Raw genomic sequence first — 17,255 nt, 5'->3', positions numbered from 1 at the left:
CGCTGAGCTGGGGGTCAGGGGGCGGCGAGTGCGTCCTCTCTCTAACGCCGGGATGGACGGGCGCTTTATACCGGGGAGGGCAGGGTGATTTACAGCCGCGGGAGCTCAGCTCCATAAACCTCTCAGTCTCACTCACGTGATCCATCTTTTTCCCGGGCTGAATTTAGGGAAGAGCGTGCGGAGGCAGACAAGGTGAGATTTATATTTACCCGTTAAGAGGCGCCCCCTCCCCCGCCGCCCTGTCACCTCGGCGCAGCCAGCCTCGGGCGCGGCCCGGCACTACGGCACCCAGCGGGCACCCCGCCCCCGGCGCCCAGCGCGCCCTGGCGCCCCGCTCTCCTGACGCCCAGAGCCCTGAGAGCTGACGCTCAACAGACGCCCCCCCAAGGGCCCGCAGGCACCCCGACGCCCTCCCAGCCCCCGCGGCCCTGGACCTTTGTGCTCCTCTCTTGCTGCCCCAAGATCGGGACCCTAATGCCCCTTCCCCGACACCCTCACAGTGATCGAAGTTCCCTCTTCCGCTATCCCTTCCCCTGGTTCCTGCTGCGCTGGATGCTGCCGAGTCGGACTTGCGTACGAAGTTCTCGGCCAGTCTTCTAGCGCCTCCTGCTGGAGCGCGGCTGGCCCGCCTCGCGCGAGACTGTGGCAGCCGGGACAGCCGTGTCCCGATCGCTGACGGTCTGGCGGTCGGTCCTCATAACCCTCTTAGGCCCATTGTCCAAGGGGTCAGGACTGCCCTCAGACAACCCTCCCCAGCCCTTGGCCCGTTCCCTTGACGCTTAGAGACATCGGGGGCCGCAGCGCCGCGGCTCTAGTGAAGACAGACCTCGGACTGTCCCCAGACTGGGCCTCACGGGGCGGGACGCCGGGGTGGGCACTTTTGGAGAGAGGCCGGGCCCGGTGTGCTCGGGAGCAGGGAGTTTAGGACCCAGGGGCAGCCCGGGGCGGCCCTCTGGGCAGCGGGAGATCCTCCCCCCACCTTCCCCGCCGGCTGAGCGGCTCAGATGTCCGAGTAGCGGCGGCTCTGGCGCTCCGCATCCTCTGTCTGCGGCGGCGGGGGCTGGCGGCCCCGGCCCCTGCCCGGCCCCCTCCCCCAACCCCATGCCTCAGCTCTAACCCCGCCGCCCTCCCCCGCGGGGGGCATTTCCCCGGGTCCCCTGCCCGCCCCGTCCAAGTCAGGCGCCATGAACGACCAGTACCACCGGGCGGCTCGGGACGGCTACCTGGAACTCCTCAAGGAGGCCACCAGGAAGGAGCTGAACGCCCCCGACGAGGATGGCATGACCCCCACCCTCTGGGCTGCTTACCACGGCAACCTGGAGTCACTGCGCCTCATCGTGAGTCGAGGGTGAGTACCCCCCTGTCCCCACCCAGGCCCCGCCGGGGAGGACTGAGAGTCTCAGGGCCGCTCTAGGCCCCTGAGACGCCACCCCCCAACTCCACGGCATCTCCCCCCCCCCCCCTGCTGAGCCACCCTCTTCCCTAGGACAGACCCTAAGGTGGAACCTTGGAGATTGGCAGTCGTGGGAGGAGGAAACAAACTGAGGCCTGTGACATTTGTGACCTGGATGTGGGGCTAGGAGGAGAGGGACTGGGACATGGGGGTCCATGATTGTGGGAGGGGCTTCAGAGTGAGGAGAAGGTGGGAGGGATCTCCTGGGTGGGTAGCACCAGGAAGCAAGAGTAAAGGGCATAGTGAGACTGGGAGAGAAAGAGCAGACGCCTCAGAGGGGCCGGAAGGGGGGCTGGGAAAGGAGAAGCTCTTCACTGCCCACCCCCAGCCTGTGGTCCAAGGGGTCCAGCCGGCACCCACACCTCCCCACACACTGGATTTCACACAGCTCTCTCCCTGCTCATTCCTGGGATTTGCGGGCACTGTCCACAGTACCAAGTGTCACTCGGTTCAGCCACCCCATTAACTCCCTCTGTGTCCCTCCCCCACCACGGGCTCCATCACCCTCCCTGTGGAGTTGTCTGGGGGGAGGAGTGGGCATTGAATCCAGGTGCCAGGGAAGGGGTTCGGAAGTAGCAGCTGAGGAACGTGGCGTCCAGGGCCACTGACATGGGCTCCCTACGGCTGAATGACCCTGTGGACAGCTTGCCAGCCCCAGCGGTTTAATAAAGAGAAGTCAGGTTGACCTGGGGACCAGGACGGCCTGGACAAGGAAAAGGGATGTACGAGATGCCCCAGGAGGGTTAACGTGAACATCTCAGGCCCTGGGAAATCATGGTGGAGGGAAAGGGGCCCAGCTGGTCTGGTGCCAGGAGCTGGCCTGTGGTTTGAGCATGGGGTAGGTGGGGAACCCCCCTTTGCCCTCCCTCCACAGCTGCTCCCCAGGCCCAGCAACAGGTGGAAGCAGCCCCTCAGATCAGGCAGCTGAACCATGTTCCAAGACGCCGAGACTGGCCCCTGTCCACGCGAAGAGGGCACACAGTGATCTGCCATCCTGCTCCCCCCTTGGAGAGATTCGTGGGAGGAGGGGACTAGGGGGCCCCCCTTGGTGCACCAAAACCCCCAGCTCCTACAGAGGGTGAGGGTTGGCACTTGATGGGGTGTGGGCCAGATGCCCAGTAGCTCCTTTCTCGAAGGACTTGAAGACCAGTAATGGAAGTGGGGAGGGGAATGCGGGGGTGGGGGGCTGGGGAGTGTGGGCAGGAGCTGTTGAGACAATGAAGTGATTCTTCCTTCAGCCCTGCCGGGTGGCCTCCTCATTAGAGTGGGGCAGAGGGCCTGAGCTAGGTCCCTGAGGGCGGGGCAAGCTTGGAGGAGCCAGGGCGAGGGTGCCCAAGGGGGGGCACAGTCTGGCGCGGAGGGTGTTGGAGGGGGCTGCGTGGGTCCCTCGGACCTGCCCGAGCCAGCCGCCTCACAGGGCTCCCGAAGATGGGGCCGCCCCGGGAGGGGAGGGCAGCTGGGCCCAGGCTGCAGGCTGCCCTTCCCCTCCCCTCCCCTCCCCTCCAGTCCTGGCTGCCCCCATGCTCCCCTCCTGGCCCAGGCCAAGACCCGACACCTGCTCTCACACGCCGCCTTGCCAGGCCTGGCCCTGCTCCCTGCAGACGTGGCCGTGCCCGGCGACACGCGGGCGCGCACCCTCACACCCCCCCCCAGGGCTCAGGCCCAGCACACACAACCCTCTCGTCCTCTTTTTCGGTCACTCCTGCACAGGCAGCCACACTCGCCGCCGTGCCCGCCTAGAGACCCAGACTCGGCCCTGGCCCACCACCTCTCTGGGCCAGCTCCCCGCCGGGCTCCATGAATAATTCACTCCTTTCTCTCTGGGCATTAAATATTTATCCCCTGAGATTCCCAGCCCGCAGGTCTCTTGGGGAAGGCCCCGCCCCGGCCCCGCCTTCTCTGTCGCCCCACCCACTGCGAGCCCGGAGCCATCTTTAACCCTGGGCTCGCTCGAGCTGCGTCCGGTGGCTCCGGGCTACGTGTCTCGCGGAGTCGGAGGAGAGAGCGCAGGCCGTCGAGTCCCTCTGGTGTGCCCGTGGGGAAGCTCATCCAGGCTGGGCGCTCCCCGCCACCGGCAGCCGCTGCCGACTGCCTGCCTGAGCTTGCGATGGCTCATCACCCCTCCCCGCGTGTCTTCCCTGCAGGGGTGACCCGGACAAGTGTGACATCTGGGGCAACACGCCCCTGCACCTGGCAGCTTCCAATGGCCACCTGCACTGCCTCTCCTTCCTGGTGTCCTTCGGGGCCAACATCTGGTGCCTGGATAACGACCTCCACACGCCGCTGGACATGGCGGCCATGAAGGGCCACCTGGAGTGCGTGCGCTACCTGGACTCCATCGCGGCCAAGCAGAGCAGCCTCAACCCCAAGCTGGTGGGCAAGCTGAAGGACAAGGCCTTCCGCGAGGCGGAGCGGCGCATCCGCGAGTGCGCCAAGATGCAGCGCAAGCACCACGAGCGCATGGAACGGCGCTACCGGCGCGAGCTGGCCGAGCGCTCGGACGCGCTCAGCTTCTCCAGCCTCACGTCCAGCACGCTGAGCCGCCGGCTGCAGCATCTGGCGCTCGGCAGCCACCTGCCCTACTCGCAGGCCACGCTGCACGGCACCGCCAAGGGCAAGACCAAGATCCAGAAGAAGCTGGAGCGGCGCAAGCAGGGCGGCGAAGGCACCTTCAAGATCTCCGAGGACGGCCGCAAGAGCGTGCGCTCGCTCTCGGGCCTGCAGCTGGGCAGTGACGTGATGTTTGTGCGCCAGGGCACCTACGCCAACCCCAAGGAGTGGGGCCGCGCCCCGCTCCGGGACATGTTCCTCTCCGACGAGGACAGCGTCTCCCGTGCCACACTGGCGGCCGAGCCTGCGCGCTCGGAGGCCAGCACCGACTCAGGCCACGACTCCCTGTTCACCCGCCCGGGCCTGGGCACCATGGTGTTCCGCAGGAACTACCTGAGCAGCGGACTGCACGGCCTGGGCCGCGAGGACGCGGCCCTGGACGGCGCGGGCACGCCGCGGGGTCGGCTTCAGAGCTCCCCCAGCCTCGACGACGACAGCCTGGGCAGTGCCAACAGCCTGCAGGACCGCAGCTGCGGGGAGGAGCTGCCCTGGGACGAGCTGGACTTGGGCCTGGATGAGGACCTGGAGCCCGAGACGAGCCCGCTGGAGACGTTCCTGGCCTCCCTGCACATGGAGGACTTCACCTCCATCCTGCGGCAGGAGAAGATCGACCTCGAGGCGCTCATGCTGTGCTCGGACCTCGACCTCCGCAGCATCAGCGTCCCCCTGGGACCCCGCAAGAAGATCATGGGGGCCGTGCGGAGGCGGAGGCAGGCGCTGGAGCGCCCACCGGCCCTGGAGGACACAGAGTTGTGAGTGCCCAGAGCCTCGGCGGGGATGGGAAGATAGGGCTTGTAAGGCCCTGGGGTGGGCGTGGATCTGTCTGCCTTTTCGGGTGGGGGCTAATTAGGTCGCCGTCAGTTCCAAGAGGCCCCACGTATTTACCCCCAATTCGGAAAAAGAAGCTGCCAATTTACATTGCTGATGTCAAATGCACCTCGATTTTGAAGAAGTCAAAATGCAGGAAAATGGGTGTTTTTGTATGGATGAGACCCAGTAGTCATAGTAATCACAGCCGGGACGTTTTGAGCCCTCCCCTCTCCTGGGTACTGGAGTCGCCCTTGCACAAGTCCTCTCATGTGCAGGGGCTATATCATCCCCATTTTACAGGTGAGCAAGTGGAGGTTCAGAGGCTTAGAGTAGCTCACCCAAGGTCCTGCTGCTGCTCAGTGCAGAGCTGGGCCTGATCCCTGGTCTGTGTGGCTCTAGAGCCTAGGGAGGACAAGGCGACTCCCGTGGGATGGAGGGTGTGGCAGCCAGTCATCTCACCAAATGCCCAAGCCCTCAAGGCAGATATTTTACCTACTGGTCCCTGAACCTTGTAACCAGAAACATGAGCAGATGCTCTCAACAGGGCCAACAGTGGCCTTGAGGGCAGAGTTGTCATGTTCAAAAAGCCATCATGGGGAGCCCAAGGCTGCTGTCAAACTGGCAATGCTGTTGGCCCATCCCTGCCCTGACTCTCCATCCTGGCATCCCACAAGCCCAGCAAACACCGCCGCCCCCTTTTGGTATCTATGGCCTTTACCCTGCATGGCTGGGCAGGGCTGGGTTTGGGAGGTAGTCTGGTTTAGAGTTGGGGGCCAGCGTCCCCACCCCTGATCATCAGTCTGCCTAGAGAGGGTAAGTGGTCAGAATATTTGGTCCTGGCTTAAAATGCTGTCTCCAAAGGCCCTTATCTGAGGTCCATTTCTGTCTCTCTCTCCACAGATAACAGGGGCTCCTATCCCCATACCAAAAAGAGTTGCAAGTTGCCACAACCCACGGTGGGACCGCAAGGTCCTCACAGTTGCCAGCCCTGCGGCTCCCCAGCCGCTTCCCGGGAGCAAGGACCACGCGGGACATCTCCCTTGAAAGCCTGTCCCCACTCTGCCGCAGAGGGTATGGCCTGGAGGCACTTGGAAGGCCAAGAGAGTGACTCAGAACATCAATACTGAGGGGTCCTGGGGCCCCTAAGCCACCTCTCTCTGAGTGGCTCTAAAGCACGCGTGCATTCGTGGAAGGCCAGCCCCAGTGCCAGGGCAGGGGCCACTAGATGACCAGCCCATCAGAGCTGGATGGGAGCGTGTGGTGCGAGTGGGCATGGCTTGTCCTGGGGCCGCTGTCTGTCCCCACCCCTCCTCTAAGGGTCCTGTGGTCTGCTCAGTCTGGAGACTCCCCTCCTACATTTTTGTGCAGGAAGAGTTTGGGCTGCCTCCCCTCCCCCTGTGCACCCCAGAGGGGAGGTTCCCAGCTAGACTCTTCAGCCAAATGCCCCAGCTTTAGTCCCCACCCCGCCCCAAGCACGGCCGGGCCCCTTCTCCTTCTCCCACTGGCCATGCTGGGGAGGTGGAGTGCCAGGCTGGGCTGGGGTGGGGGTGACCGGTGCCCTTCCAGCCTACCCCGGGGTGGGGCCCAGCCTGACTCCGCCCTCCCCACCCTGTCCTTCTCCACTCACTCTCTCCTTGGTTGTGCAGCCCGGTGCCCCCAACCCCAGGGACCCCAGAGGGTCAGGGCAATAGATCCAAGGTGCTAGAGCGACTGGCTACAGTATTATGGCCTCGAGGCTCGGCGGGCATCTCTGGGCTGGGGAAAGGCATCTGCCAACTGGCTCAGAGTCTCCCAGGCCCAAACCAGGCAGAGACTGGTTGTGGCTGGGTGTCCAGCCTCGTGTGGGCAAGTCCTGCCACGTGGACACGGGAGCCTGAGGATGTGGATAGTCTAAACTGCTGATTGCCCCCAGGTCCCCAGGGCTCTGGGCAAGGTCTGGAAGCAGCTGGGTGGCTGCCTGATTCTGTGTGGGTAGCGGGTAGGGGGGAGTTCTGCACGGGTCCCTGCTCTGTGATGCTGGTGAGACCAGGGGAAAGGCCAGCCTCAGAGGGTCCTCAGACCAAGGTCACGGATGTGGGAGGGTCACTCAGGAGCCCACACGGTGTGCACATATACACCGCATGCAGATGTGCCCTTCCTCCTCTGTCAACAATGGTGCCCCCATCCCTGACCTTCAGCTTGGGAAGCAGCTCCTACCGGGAGCATTGCCACAGCCCCCAGCTCCTTCCTGGGCCCCCCTTGGCTGGTGCAGGGGAGAGAGAACCCCCCCAAAACGCCACAGGCCTCCCTCTGGTGTGTCTGTCTGAGCGTGAGTCCCTGGGCACACACCTGTTCAGAGCTGGGGGCGTGATGGAGGTGGTCCCTGTCCCCACACTGAAGGCTTGGTCGCCTGCCACTGCCACCCTGAGCCCACCGCAGTCCTTCCCCCCGTCCTCTGGGCCTGGGGCCACCCCCATGTGCCGACTTGACTTTCCCGGAGCCCCAGGTGCTGCCTTTTCTCTCCTGTTCCCTGTCTGTATACGGCCTCAGCCCCCTCCCTGTTCTCTCAGTGCTGGGGTGGGGCGGGCTCCCCGATTCCCACCACTGTACAAAGTACCCCTCCCTCAGGCTCATTATAATTTTTGTAGAGAACGTTCTCCATCCTTGTCATGCCTGTGTCTTGTTTTAATCATTTGGGGTTGGGAGACGGGTAGGGTGAAGAAAGCAAGAGGGTGGAGGCGGGAGAGGGAGAGGGTCTTTTTGTGCCTATGAGGACTTGACCCTCTTCCTTGGAGGGGGTCCTGGGATAGATGGTAGGGCCCTCCCCCACCCCATGCATCTCTGCAGGGCCCTCCCTCATCCCCGAGTCTTCACCTTGCTCTCTCTCTGGACCCAGAATTTAGAGCTGAGGGAGAGGGAGGGTTCAGAAGAACTGGGACAGGAGACCCCCCAGCAGCTGAGTGAGGAGGATGGCCCAGGCCTGTCCGCTGCAGCTGCTGAGGGCAGGTCAACACTTCCTGCCTTCCCACCAGGTCTGCCTGAGCTTCTCCAGACATGGGCAGATGCTGTACACTAGGAGTCTGTCACCTATCACCAAGGTCCCATGAGCCCTGATCTCAAGGCCCCAGCCCACCCCTGGGAGGCCTCCAGTGGGGTCTCCATTTCCCTCATCACCCCAGGCAGCTCATGTGGCAGCCCTATTTAGAGCCCTCCTTTCTCCCAGGGGTAAGGCTTCCCCTTAAGCTGCAGGACAATGGGCTCTGTTTTCTTAGTCAAGTCTGGGAAAGAGCCCTGGAGTCATTTTGTTTCATTCCCTAAGGCTGCTGGGCCAAGTGCTTCTGCCAAGGGCACTTCAAGACAGCCTCTTCCCTCCAGCATCATCAGAAAGGTCCACAGGACGTTAGTGCAGCAAGATCACCTAGCAACCATCTCGTGATTCTAGGCCACCTCCCTCCACTTTACGGATGGAAAACCTGAGCCCTATGGAGGGGAAAGTCCTGACCCAGAACACAGGCCTCCTGACTGCTGCCATGCTCTCCTCGCCCCCAGGCTGCCAAGGGGGCCAATAAAGACGCGAGATTCTGCCCTCGGATGCTCCTCGTGGTTCCCCTGCCCTGCGACCCCTACTGGCCGTCCTGGTCACTGCACCTACCTCACGAAAGACCAGCCTCCTGGCGCCGGTGGTCCAGGGAAGGACATGGGGGTGAGGACTCGCAAAGACAAGATAGAGGAGGTCGGAGCTTCAGCGTGGAGGCAGAGACTAACCGGAAGCAGTGGGGGCTGGAGCTTCCATGGGTCAGCGTAGCTGGAGGGTAGAAGACTGGGGTGCAGGAGCAGGTGTGGCTCCAGGAAGCCTGAGGGTACTTTAAACACAGTGAAGGGAAGAACTTTACTCGGTAGGGACTCAGCTTTCTCTACTCGTCCCCCTAAAAATTTAGATGGAGGTTAGGGAAATTCTAAAAAGGTAGAATAATCAATGATTCTTCGCTTTTGGGGATTAGAATCTGGTGCCAATATGGACACTTGCCCTGGGAAAATGCACGTTGAAATACGTATACACTCATATACAACTTTCCTCGTAATTCCAGACAGCTCCTGAAGTGCGGAGAGGTCCGGGGACCCCAGGTCAAGAAGCATTAGTTAGACTGCTGTGAAGTTACATCATAAATGAGATTACTGATTTGTTGGAGGTGGGAGTGGTGGAATGAATCAGAGGCAGGAAGGACCTCCGGGTATGTGGCACGGACTTCTCTCTCTCTCTTTTTTTGGCTGCTCCGGGCAGCATGCGGGATCTTAGTTCCCCGGCCAGGGATCGAACTCCTGCCCCCTGCAGTGGAAGCGCAGAGTCTTAACCACTGGACTGCCAGGGAAGTCCCACAGACTTCTCATTTTACAGATGAAGTAACCGGGGCCGCATGGCAAGGGGCTGGCCAAAGATCACAGAACAGTCAAGTGGGCAAAGTGACACTAGGTCTCGTGATGCTTCCCATGGTGCCAGCTGCCTCCTGTGCCCAAGTTAGACCAGTCCTGGACAGCACCATACCCCTGTCCTCCCAGCATGTGCCTGTGTCACCTTCTCTGAGACAAGCCTGGGTTGTACGGGAGGTGGCCATACTCAGGAGACAGCCTGATCTGGGCAGCAAAACTGGCTCTGCCCCTTTTTAGTTGTGTTGCCTTAGGCAAGTTACCCAGCCTCTCGGAGTCTGTTTCCTCATCTGCAAAATAGGTATTACAATTTATTATAATATATCAATAAGTGTTAACCCCATAGGTCATTAGGAGGGTGAAATGATGCGCAGAAAGCACTTAACATGCCGCCCGATATTTACTGCACATCAGTTACTAATGATCACAGTTATTGGTGGTCTGAAACAGGCCCATGGGACACTCCTTGCATCTGTGGTCCCAGCCGCCCAGTAGGTGAGTCCTAGGCAGTTCCAGGGAGCAGTCCTGCTTTTCTGACCCCTGTATAAGAGTGAACCCCAGCCGCCCCCACCAATCACACTAGCTTCTGGAGCCGGCTCTGCGGGCATCCTCGTCTGACCAGCAGGGGGCGTTGACAATCCAGCCAGCGGTTAAGAAATAGCTAGCCCCCATCTAGTGGAAGGACCCAGCGAGAAGCCAGAGCTGTTCCTGAGGTGCCCAAGGAGCTGGGTATCTTTTATGGAGGGAGAGTCACATACCCACTGGCCTGGGCCCGCATCACGCTACTGTCTGAACTTCACCAAGGCAGGTGAGGGGTTTTAGCCTTCATAGGTGAAGATATTGAGTATCAGAAAGGTTTTCTGATGTGCCCAAGGTCCCAGTGAATTAAGAAAAGTTCAGGATCCCTGACCTTTGTCCCTTCTGCCACCCCTATGCCCAGAGGTAAGCTTTCAAGTTTTTACTATCAATTGTTGAGAGCTTGTAAGGTGTCAGGTGCTTATGTTAAGCACTTTATATACATTCACCCCTCACAATAAAATCACAACCCTATAAAACAAGGACCATATTATGATTATTATCCCCTTTTACAGGTGGGGAAACAGAGGGTCAGAGCAGTGATATGACTTGCCCAAAGTCACAGAGCTATTAGGTGGTGAACTAGGCCTCAAGGACAAATGTCCGTGATACTGAAACCTGCGGGCCTAAGCCTGCGGACCTGACCACGGTGCTGTAGGCCCCCATGCACTTGTACTGTACCCTTTGGTGGGGGTTGTCCTTGATCTTGGGTCCCCTTGACCTGGGCATGCCCGGTCCTGAGCAGGTGCCAGACTCAGCCTGAGGTGGGGTGGGGACATGCTGGCAGCTTCAGCAGCCCAAGCACATGGTCTGAGACAGTGCTCACCTGCCCTGGGGGGAGCTGGGCTGAGAGAGGGCAGGTTGGGTCATGGGGCCACCGGACAGGATACTGCAGGACAGTTTGGGAGGGTGAAAGCTTTCTGTCTCAAGCCTGCCGAGATGGGGGAGCAGGCCTGCAGAAGTACTTCCTTCCAAACAGAGAGTCTGCCTGCTTTCTTTTTGTCTTCTTGTCTCTTGGTCCCATTTCTCCCTGTGACGCTGGGACTCCTGGTGTCATCCTCTCTCCCCCTCTTTCTATTATCTCATCTCTCCAGGCCTCAGTCTCTCTTGGTGTCTGTGACATAATCAGAAATAGATAACTGGTCTCTGCTCCTGGCTCCTGACACAGAGCTCCTAAATCCCTTGGAATTTCCTGGGATGACAGGAGCATCTTTTGTTCTAATGGGGTGACTCTGGGTGGGCTCTTTGACGGCTTCAGGATGGGGGCTGGTCACCAGAAAGACCAGGCCACGATTAGAAGCTTGAAACTTTCAGCGCCACCCCCCATCCTTTGTGGGGAGGGGAGAGGGGCTGGAGGTTGAGTTAATAATTGATCATGATGAAACCTCCATAAAAATCCCTAAGCGACAGGGTTCGGAGAGCTTCTGAGTTGGTGAACGCATCCACGTGCCGACTCCACGTGGAGTTGGGTACAGAGGCTCCTGAGCTTGGGACCCTCCTGTACCCTATGTATCTCTTCATCTGGCTGTTCACGCATAGCCTTTATAATAAACCAGTAAATGTAAGTAAAGTGCTTTTCTGAGCTCTGTGAGCTGTTCTAGACAATTATCGAAGCTGAGGTGGTGGGTTGTGGGAACCCCCGAATTTGTAACCAAGCTGTCTCAAGCCGAGTCAGGCTGGCTCCCGCTGTGCCGTGTCTCATCACGATGGAGGGCATTTATTGAGCGCCTGCTGTATGTCAGCACTTGATATCTGTGATTTCGGTGAATCCTCATGACAGCCTCATTTAATAATGACAGGGGATTATTAAACCCATTTGACAGAGGAGAAAACCGAGACTCCAAGACACCAAGTCGTTGCTCAGGTCACATAGACAGTTAGAGCACAAACAGGGCCTGACTCGTCGTCTGTGTGACCCTGGACTGGCTACCTCTCATCACCCCATTTCCTCCAGGAAGGCTGAGGGCGGTGAGCCCTCCCTGGGTTTCTATCGCTGAATGACTAAGTCCTATGCGATTTGGAGCCCGAGGTGGGGAAACTTCTGGCAAGTCCATTCAGAGCCCCAAATGCTTGGTCTTTCAAGAAAGCTCTTGGGGCATGCAGTGTGGTGAGCCCTGGAAAGCTGCAAATCCCCCGGGCACTATTTCTACCTTCATCTACTCTGACTTCTTTATTCCACAGGTCCGGGAAGGTCTGCATGGGCAAGTGTTCTGAGGGCTGCGGGACCCTCTCCCTGCTCTGGATGTACACACATCTGGGAGGTTGCCCCACTGGACCCTGAACGGTAACGGGTGGGCAGGGGAGGGACTTTCTCCGGGGCAACAGCAGCTACCAGTGGAGGCTGGCCCCTGACCTCACTGCCCCACGGGGGCTCTCTTTATCCCACAGCATCAAACTGCCCCTCACAGCACTGTCTCTTCAAGTCTCACCACAGCCATCTGAGCAGGGCAAGGGCAGGAAGGCATTATTTACAAGCCCCACTTTCTAGATGTGGCAACTGAGGTTCAGGGGGGCCAATGACCTGCTAGGAACTGCGTGAGCCAGGATGGCTAGTCTGGGCCATTCGCACTGCTGCACGCGGCCAGCTGCCTTCTCAGAACACGTATCTAGGGGCTTCCCTGTTGGTGCAGTGGTTGAGAATCTGCCTGCCAATGCAGGGGACACGGGTTCAAGCCCTGGTCTGGGAAGATGCCACATGCCGCGGAGCGACTAGGCCCGTGAGCCACAATTACTGAGCCTGCGCGTTTGGAGCCTGTGCTCCGCAACAAGAGAGGCCGCGACAGTGAGAGGCCCGCGCACCGCGATGAAGAGTGGCCCCCACTTGCCACAACTAGAGAAAGCCCTCCCACAGAAACGAAGACCCAACACAGCCATAAATAAATAAATAAATAAATAAATAAATAAATAAATAAATGAACCCAAAGTTAAAAAAAAAAAGAACCCGTATCTAGCACTTTCTACATACCAGGCACAGCAAACCCATGAGAATGGTACCACTGCCCCCTGCCTCACGGGTAAGGAAACCGGGGCTCAGGCAGGTTAAGTCATTTCTCCCAGCCTCTGAGTGCAGAAGTGTCAGGGATGTGGGATTCACACCCCAAACTCTGGCTCTTTCCGTGGCGGCCCCAGCCTCCCCCATTCACTGTGCCGCCTCCCCCGGCACTCACTCTGCACGAGGGCGGCTCAGGGGCTCCCCAGGTCAGAACAGGGGCTCAGCTGGCCGGGTCTGGGGAGGTGGGATGGGGGACAGGTGGCCCTCACTGCCTCTTCTTCCTCCGTTCCTGTTGTCTCCTCCTGCTCAGCCTCTCAGCTGTACCACGGATTGCCCTGTGCCCATGTGTGTGCGTGTGTGTGTGTGTGTGACGTGGCGAGGACCCTGATGTGGACTCATGCATGCATGGGGTGGGTGTAGTGGACCCAAAGCTTCCCCTGAAGATTGTATGTATTTGTGAGCCTGAGTGTGCTTGTGTGTCTCTGTAGTTTTGCTCATTTATCTTTACTTCGGGGTTTCCAAGATTCCCAGAGGAGAGGTGTGTGCACATGTGTGTGCATGTGAGTGTGTGAGCACACACTCACAGAGGCTCCATGACTTTGTCTAGAGTCTATTTTAGACTCCTCCTCCCACCTATTATCTGCTTTTAGGGCCCCAGCTCCTTTAGACTGGAAGTTTGAAGCTCTGGCCGCCCGCCTCCCCGGCCCCATCCCTCACCTTGAACTGAGGGTTCCCACAAAGCTCCCTCCAGGCTCCCTCTCGGTGACAGGCTTGTTGGGGTCAGAGCCCCAAGGGAGGGGGTGGGCGGGAGGGGGAGAAGGGCCAGTGGTCCAGAAGGCAGGGAATGGGGTAGAGACAAATCTACCTTTTGGGGCAGTCAAGGTACCAAGGGGCCTGGTGGGCCCTTCCCCTGGGTCGCGGTACCCAGATTGGGCTCACAGCTCTGATACTTGCTGGGAAGGCCAATTTGTTATTCCAAGCCTCGATGTTTTTCGTCTGTAAGTGGGGATAATTATAACCCACATCATAGGCCAGTTGTGTGGATAAACTACATAGAGCACTGATTGGAGCCTTGACACCCAGTAGGTAGACGACCAGCCCGGGGACCTGGTGGAAGGGAATCTGGAGATGGGGGAGGGCTCAGTGGGCACCAGCCAGGCCTGGGCATCCCTGAGCTGGTGGCAGAGAGAACTGTCATGCTGGGTTGTCCCCCAAATGCCCCTTTTCACGCTCATCACACCTGCACAGTATTGCACAGCAGAAGTGGGAGGAGTCGTCACACGCCTGAAGCCCAGCCCTCTACACACACACACACACACACACACACATACACACACAAAATGTGGGCAAGGAGGAGAATAGAGGGAGTGAGCATGTTCAAGCCCTTTTCTCACTGGAAATGGAAGCCATTTATGAGTATCATTACTGATACCAATATATGTTAGATTTAAACCATAACAATAGCTAACGTAACAATAATGTTATAATTACAATAGCCCAAGAAATGGCATTACCTTGGTGATAATGCATCTACCTTGAGCATTTGCCCTTTTATTACCTACCTGGTAAAGTACATAGTATCACCTTCATCCACTCCGAATCACCCTCTCGGAAAATTGAGGCCCAGAGAAGCCAAGTGATTTACCTAAGGTCACACAGCAAGGACGGGAACCTGGGGGTGTCTGTGTCTAGAGACCCCCTCCAGACACTGTCCTCAGCTGCCTCCACACTGTGCAAGAGTCTCGGCCCTTACTCCCCCCTCCAGCCCTGGCACTCACCCCAGCAGGACCCCACACCCCCTTCAGGCTGCTGCATACCCCAGAGTCACTCACACACACCAGACTGTGGTGTTGCCCTGATGCAGGGGGAGGGGCCAGATGACCCTTGGAAAACCTCATGAGGCGGCAGTCTGTGTGGCTGAGCTCCAGCCTTGGGTTTTCTATTACCTAAGTTGCTGAGGAAGCCTGGGCCTCAGTTCCTATAAGGTGGGGACAGACGGATGGCCCCAGAGCCTCAGCAGCACCCCCGCCAGCTCAAGGTCGGGCCCTTTTCCCTCACCCCTCTCGCTCCCTGACCTGCCTCTGGGCCATCACCCACCTGGCTGTGTCCCCGCAGAATGGCGAGATAGAGGCCGCAGGTAACTACGGAAGCCTGGGGGAGGATCCTTGAAGGTGAGGCTGTTGCTGAGATGCCCCGTCCATGTGGCCCGGCCCTGCTGGAGCCAGAAGCACTTGGGGGGCTAGTCCCACTCTCAGCTGACCAAGATCTGAGGCAGAGGCCAGGCCACTTCTCCCCTAGCTCACTCAGCCCCACCCCTGTGAGTAATGCCACTTGCCCCACGGAGCTGGGCCTCCCTGGGCTTTGATGATTTGGGGGGTGGCATCCATGGGCGGAAGACAAGAAAGGGTTAAAGACCCATTCACCTAGACTTAGGGCACAGAAATGGCTACATTGCTGGCAGGAGGTGCCTTTCTAATCCACCATGTGCCCCCCAGCCTCCCAGTCCTGACCCTCCAAGTCTCCAAATCCATCCCTGACTCTCAGGACCCCCCCCCACCCAGGCCCTGGGGCCAGGGCTGGTCTCCCTCCCACCCTACACCAACCACAACAATAATTAATGCCAATGAACCCCAGCAAATAGAGATCTGGATCGCAGAAGGGAGGACTCCTCATTGCCCCGGGGTGGGGAACTCTGGAGGTCCCAGCAAGGCCAAACCCAGCATCATCTAACACCACAGCCCCCATGCTATTGATGCCTGGGTAGGTCCATGAGCACCCAGCCTCTTGGGGTCAGAGAGGAGGGCTCACTTGTCTCAGGCTTGGACTGGAATCTTCTCCACCATCTATTTTTTTTTTTTAAAGATTTATTTATTTATTTAGGCTGCGCTGGGTCTTAGTTGTGGCATACGGGAATCTTTTTTTTTTTTTTTTTTTTAATTGCAGCATGAGGACTTCTTAGTTGCGGCATGCATGTGGGATCTAGTTCCCCGACTAGGGATCGAACCTGGGCCCCCTGCACTGGGAGCATGGAGTCTTACCCACTGGACCACCAGGGAAGTCCCTACCATCCATTCTTTTTAAAAAACTTTTTTATCTCTTCCTTCCATTCTCTTGAGTCAGGTTTCCTAATCTTTCCACGCAACCATCTAATCATTTATTCAACAAATGTTTACTGAGCACCTCCTATGTGCCACTCACCATGTGAGGCCCCAGGGAAGCAGTGCCGTCCAAAGAACAGGAAGGACCTGTCTCTCCACCAAGCCCCATCCCCTTCTCCTTCAGGCAGCCTGTTTTGACTCACACGAGCCTGTCCATCAGCTAGTAAATATTGAGCTCTGGTACAAGACACTGTGCTGGGCCCGATGGGTGTGTGAGTATGTGTTGGGGGGCAGGCAGGTTAGAAGTTATGGAGGAGGTTCAGGGAAACATAAGGAAGATGTGTGCAGGGTTGGTGCCCTTGGGAAGCTCCCAGTGCAGTTGGCGATGGGACCAAGACTGGCTGTGTGGCTGTTAATACCACTTGCTCTTCCCGGGCACATAGGAAGGCTACAGTCCCAAGTCTATCTGTAGTTATACAGTAAATCCTTGTTGCCTATCTATTTTATGTATAGTAATTTGTATCTGTTAATCCCATAACACAGGGAACTATATTCAGTATTTTGTAATAACCTATAATGGAAAATAATCTGAAATGTATATATGTATGTATGTATATATATATATATATATATATATATATATATATATATATATATATAACTGAATCACTTTGTTGTACACCTGAAACTAACACAATATTGTAAGTCAACTAGTACTTCAAGCTTTTTTTTGATTTTTAATTTGCATTTCCCTAGAGACTAATGACATGGAGCATCTTTTCATGTGCTTATTGGCCATTTGTACATTTTCTTTGGTGAACTGTCTATTCAAGTCTTTCGGATGTTTGTTTTTCCCCCCATCTCCCAACCCACAGCCCCTCCCCCTGCCATCTACACCCAAAGTACCCTCTTGTTCTAACTTTGTTCTAAATTAAGTCTGCTTCTCCCCAAGGAGGCTACCAGTCAGCCCCAGTCCACGGGGGTTCTTTGCTCCTCTGAGCTCCTCTAATACTTGTCCGCCTCTGCGACACAGCATTTGCCTCCTTCCAGCACCACTTAGATGTCCAGAGGGCAGCCCAGGCCTGGAGAGGGGCTTCCTGGTACCAGGAAGTTCCCCAGTCTATAGAATAAAAGCAGAAGGATTCCGCCCTTATAGAATTACAATGTTGCATGTTAATATCGAATATCCTTTTAAAAATTGTAGGTATCGGGCTTCCCTGCTGGCGCAGTGGTTAAGAATCCGCCTGCCAATGCAGGGAACACGGGTTCTAGCCTTGGTCTGGGAAGATCCCACATGCCGCGGAGCAACTAA

The 17,255-nt window shown here is 57.9% G+C and overlaps 1 protein-coding gene across 2 annotated transcripts; it reads left to right on the top strand.

Annotated features, from left to right (window-relative positions):
• The first annotated feature begins 3,553 nt into the window (after positions 1-3,553).
• On the top strand, positions 3,554-5,864 carry USH1G (USH1 protein network component sans). 2 transcript variants are annotated; one of them, XM_059908183.1, is made up of 2 exons: positions 3,642-4,815; positions 5,774-5,864. In XM_059908183.1, exons 1-2 carry the CDS (start codon positions 3,743-3,745, stop codon positions 5,775-5,777), a joined length of 1,077 nt encoding a protein of 358 aa, XP_059764166.1. In that variant the 5' UTR covers positions 3,642-3,742; the 3' UTR covers positions 5,778-5,864. The 2 variants fall into 2 exon arrangements, with proteins under 2 accessions (XP_059764167.1, XP_059764166.1); XM_059908184.1 differs by lacking the exon at positions 5,774-5,864 and having other exon boundaries at positions 3,554-4,819.
• The last annotated feature ends 11,391 nt before the right edge of the window (positions 5,865-17,255 follow it).

Source organism: Balaenoptera ricei, chromosome 20, assembly GCF_028023285.1.
Source record: "Balaenoptera ricei isolate mBalRic1 chromosome 20, mBalRic1.hap2, whole genome shotgun sequence".
NCBI lineage: Eukaryota > Metazoa > Chordata > Mammalia > Artiodactyla > Balaenopteridae > Balaenoptera > Balaenoptera ricei.
The sequence above is the reverse complement of the archived record's forward strand: the minus strand, read 5'-3'. Positions and strand labels throughout refer to the sequence as shown.

Coding starts and splice junctions, on each gene's coding strand:
- USH1G (XM_059908183.1), top strand. CDS start 3,743: ATGGCGGCCATGAAGGGCCACCTGGAGTGCGTGCGCTACCTGGACTCC.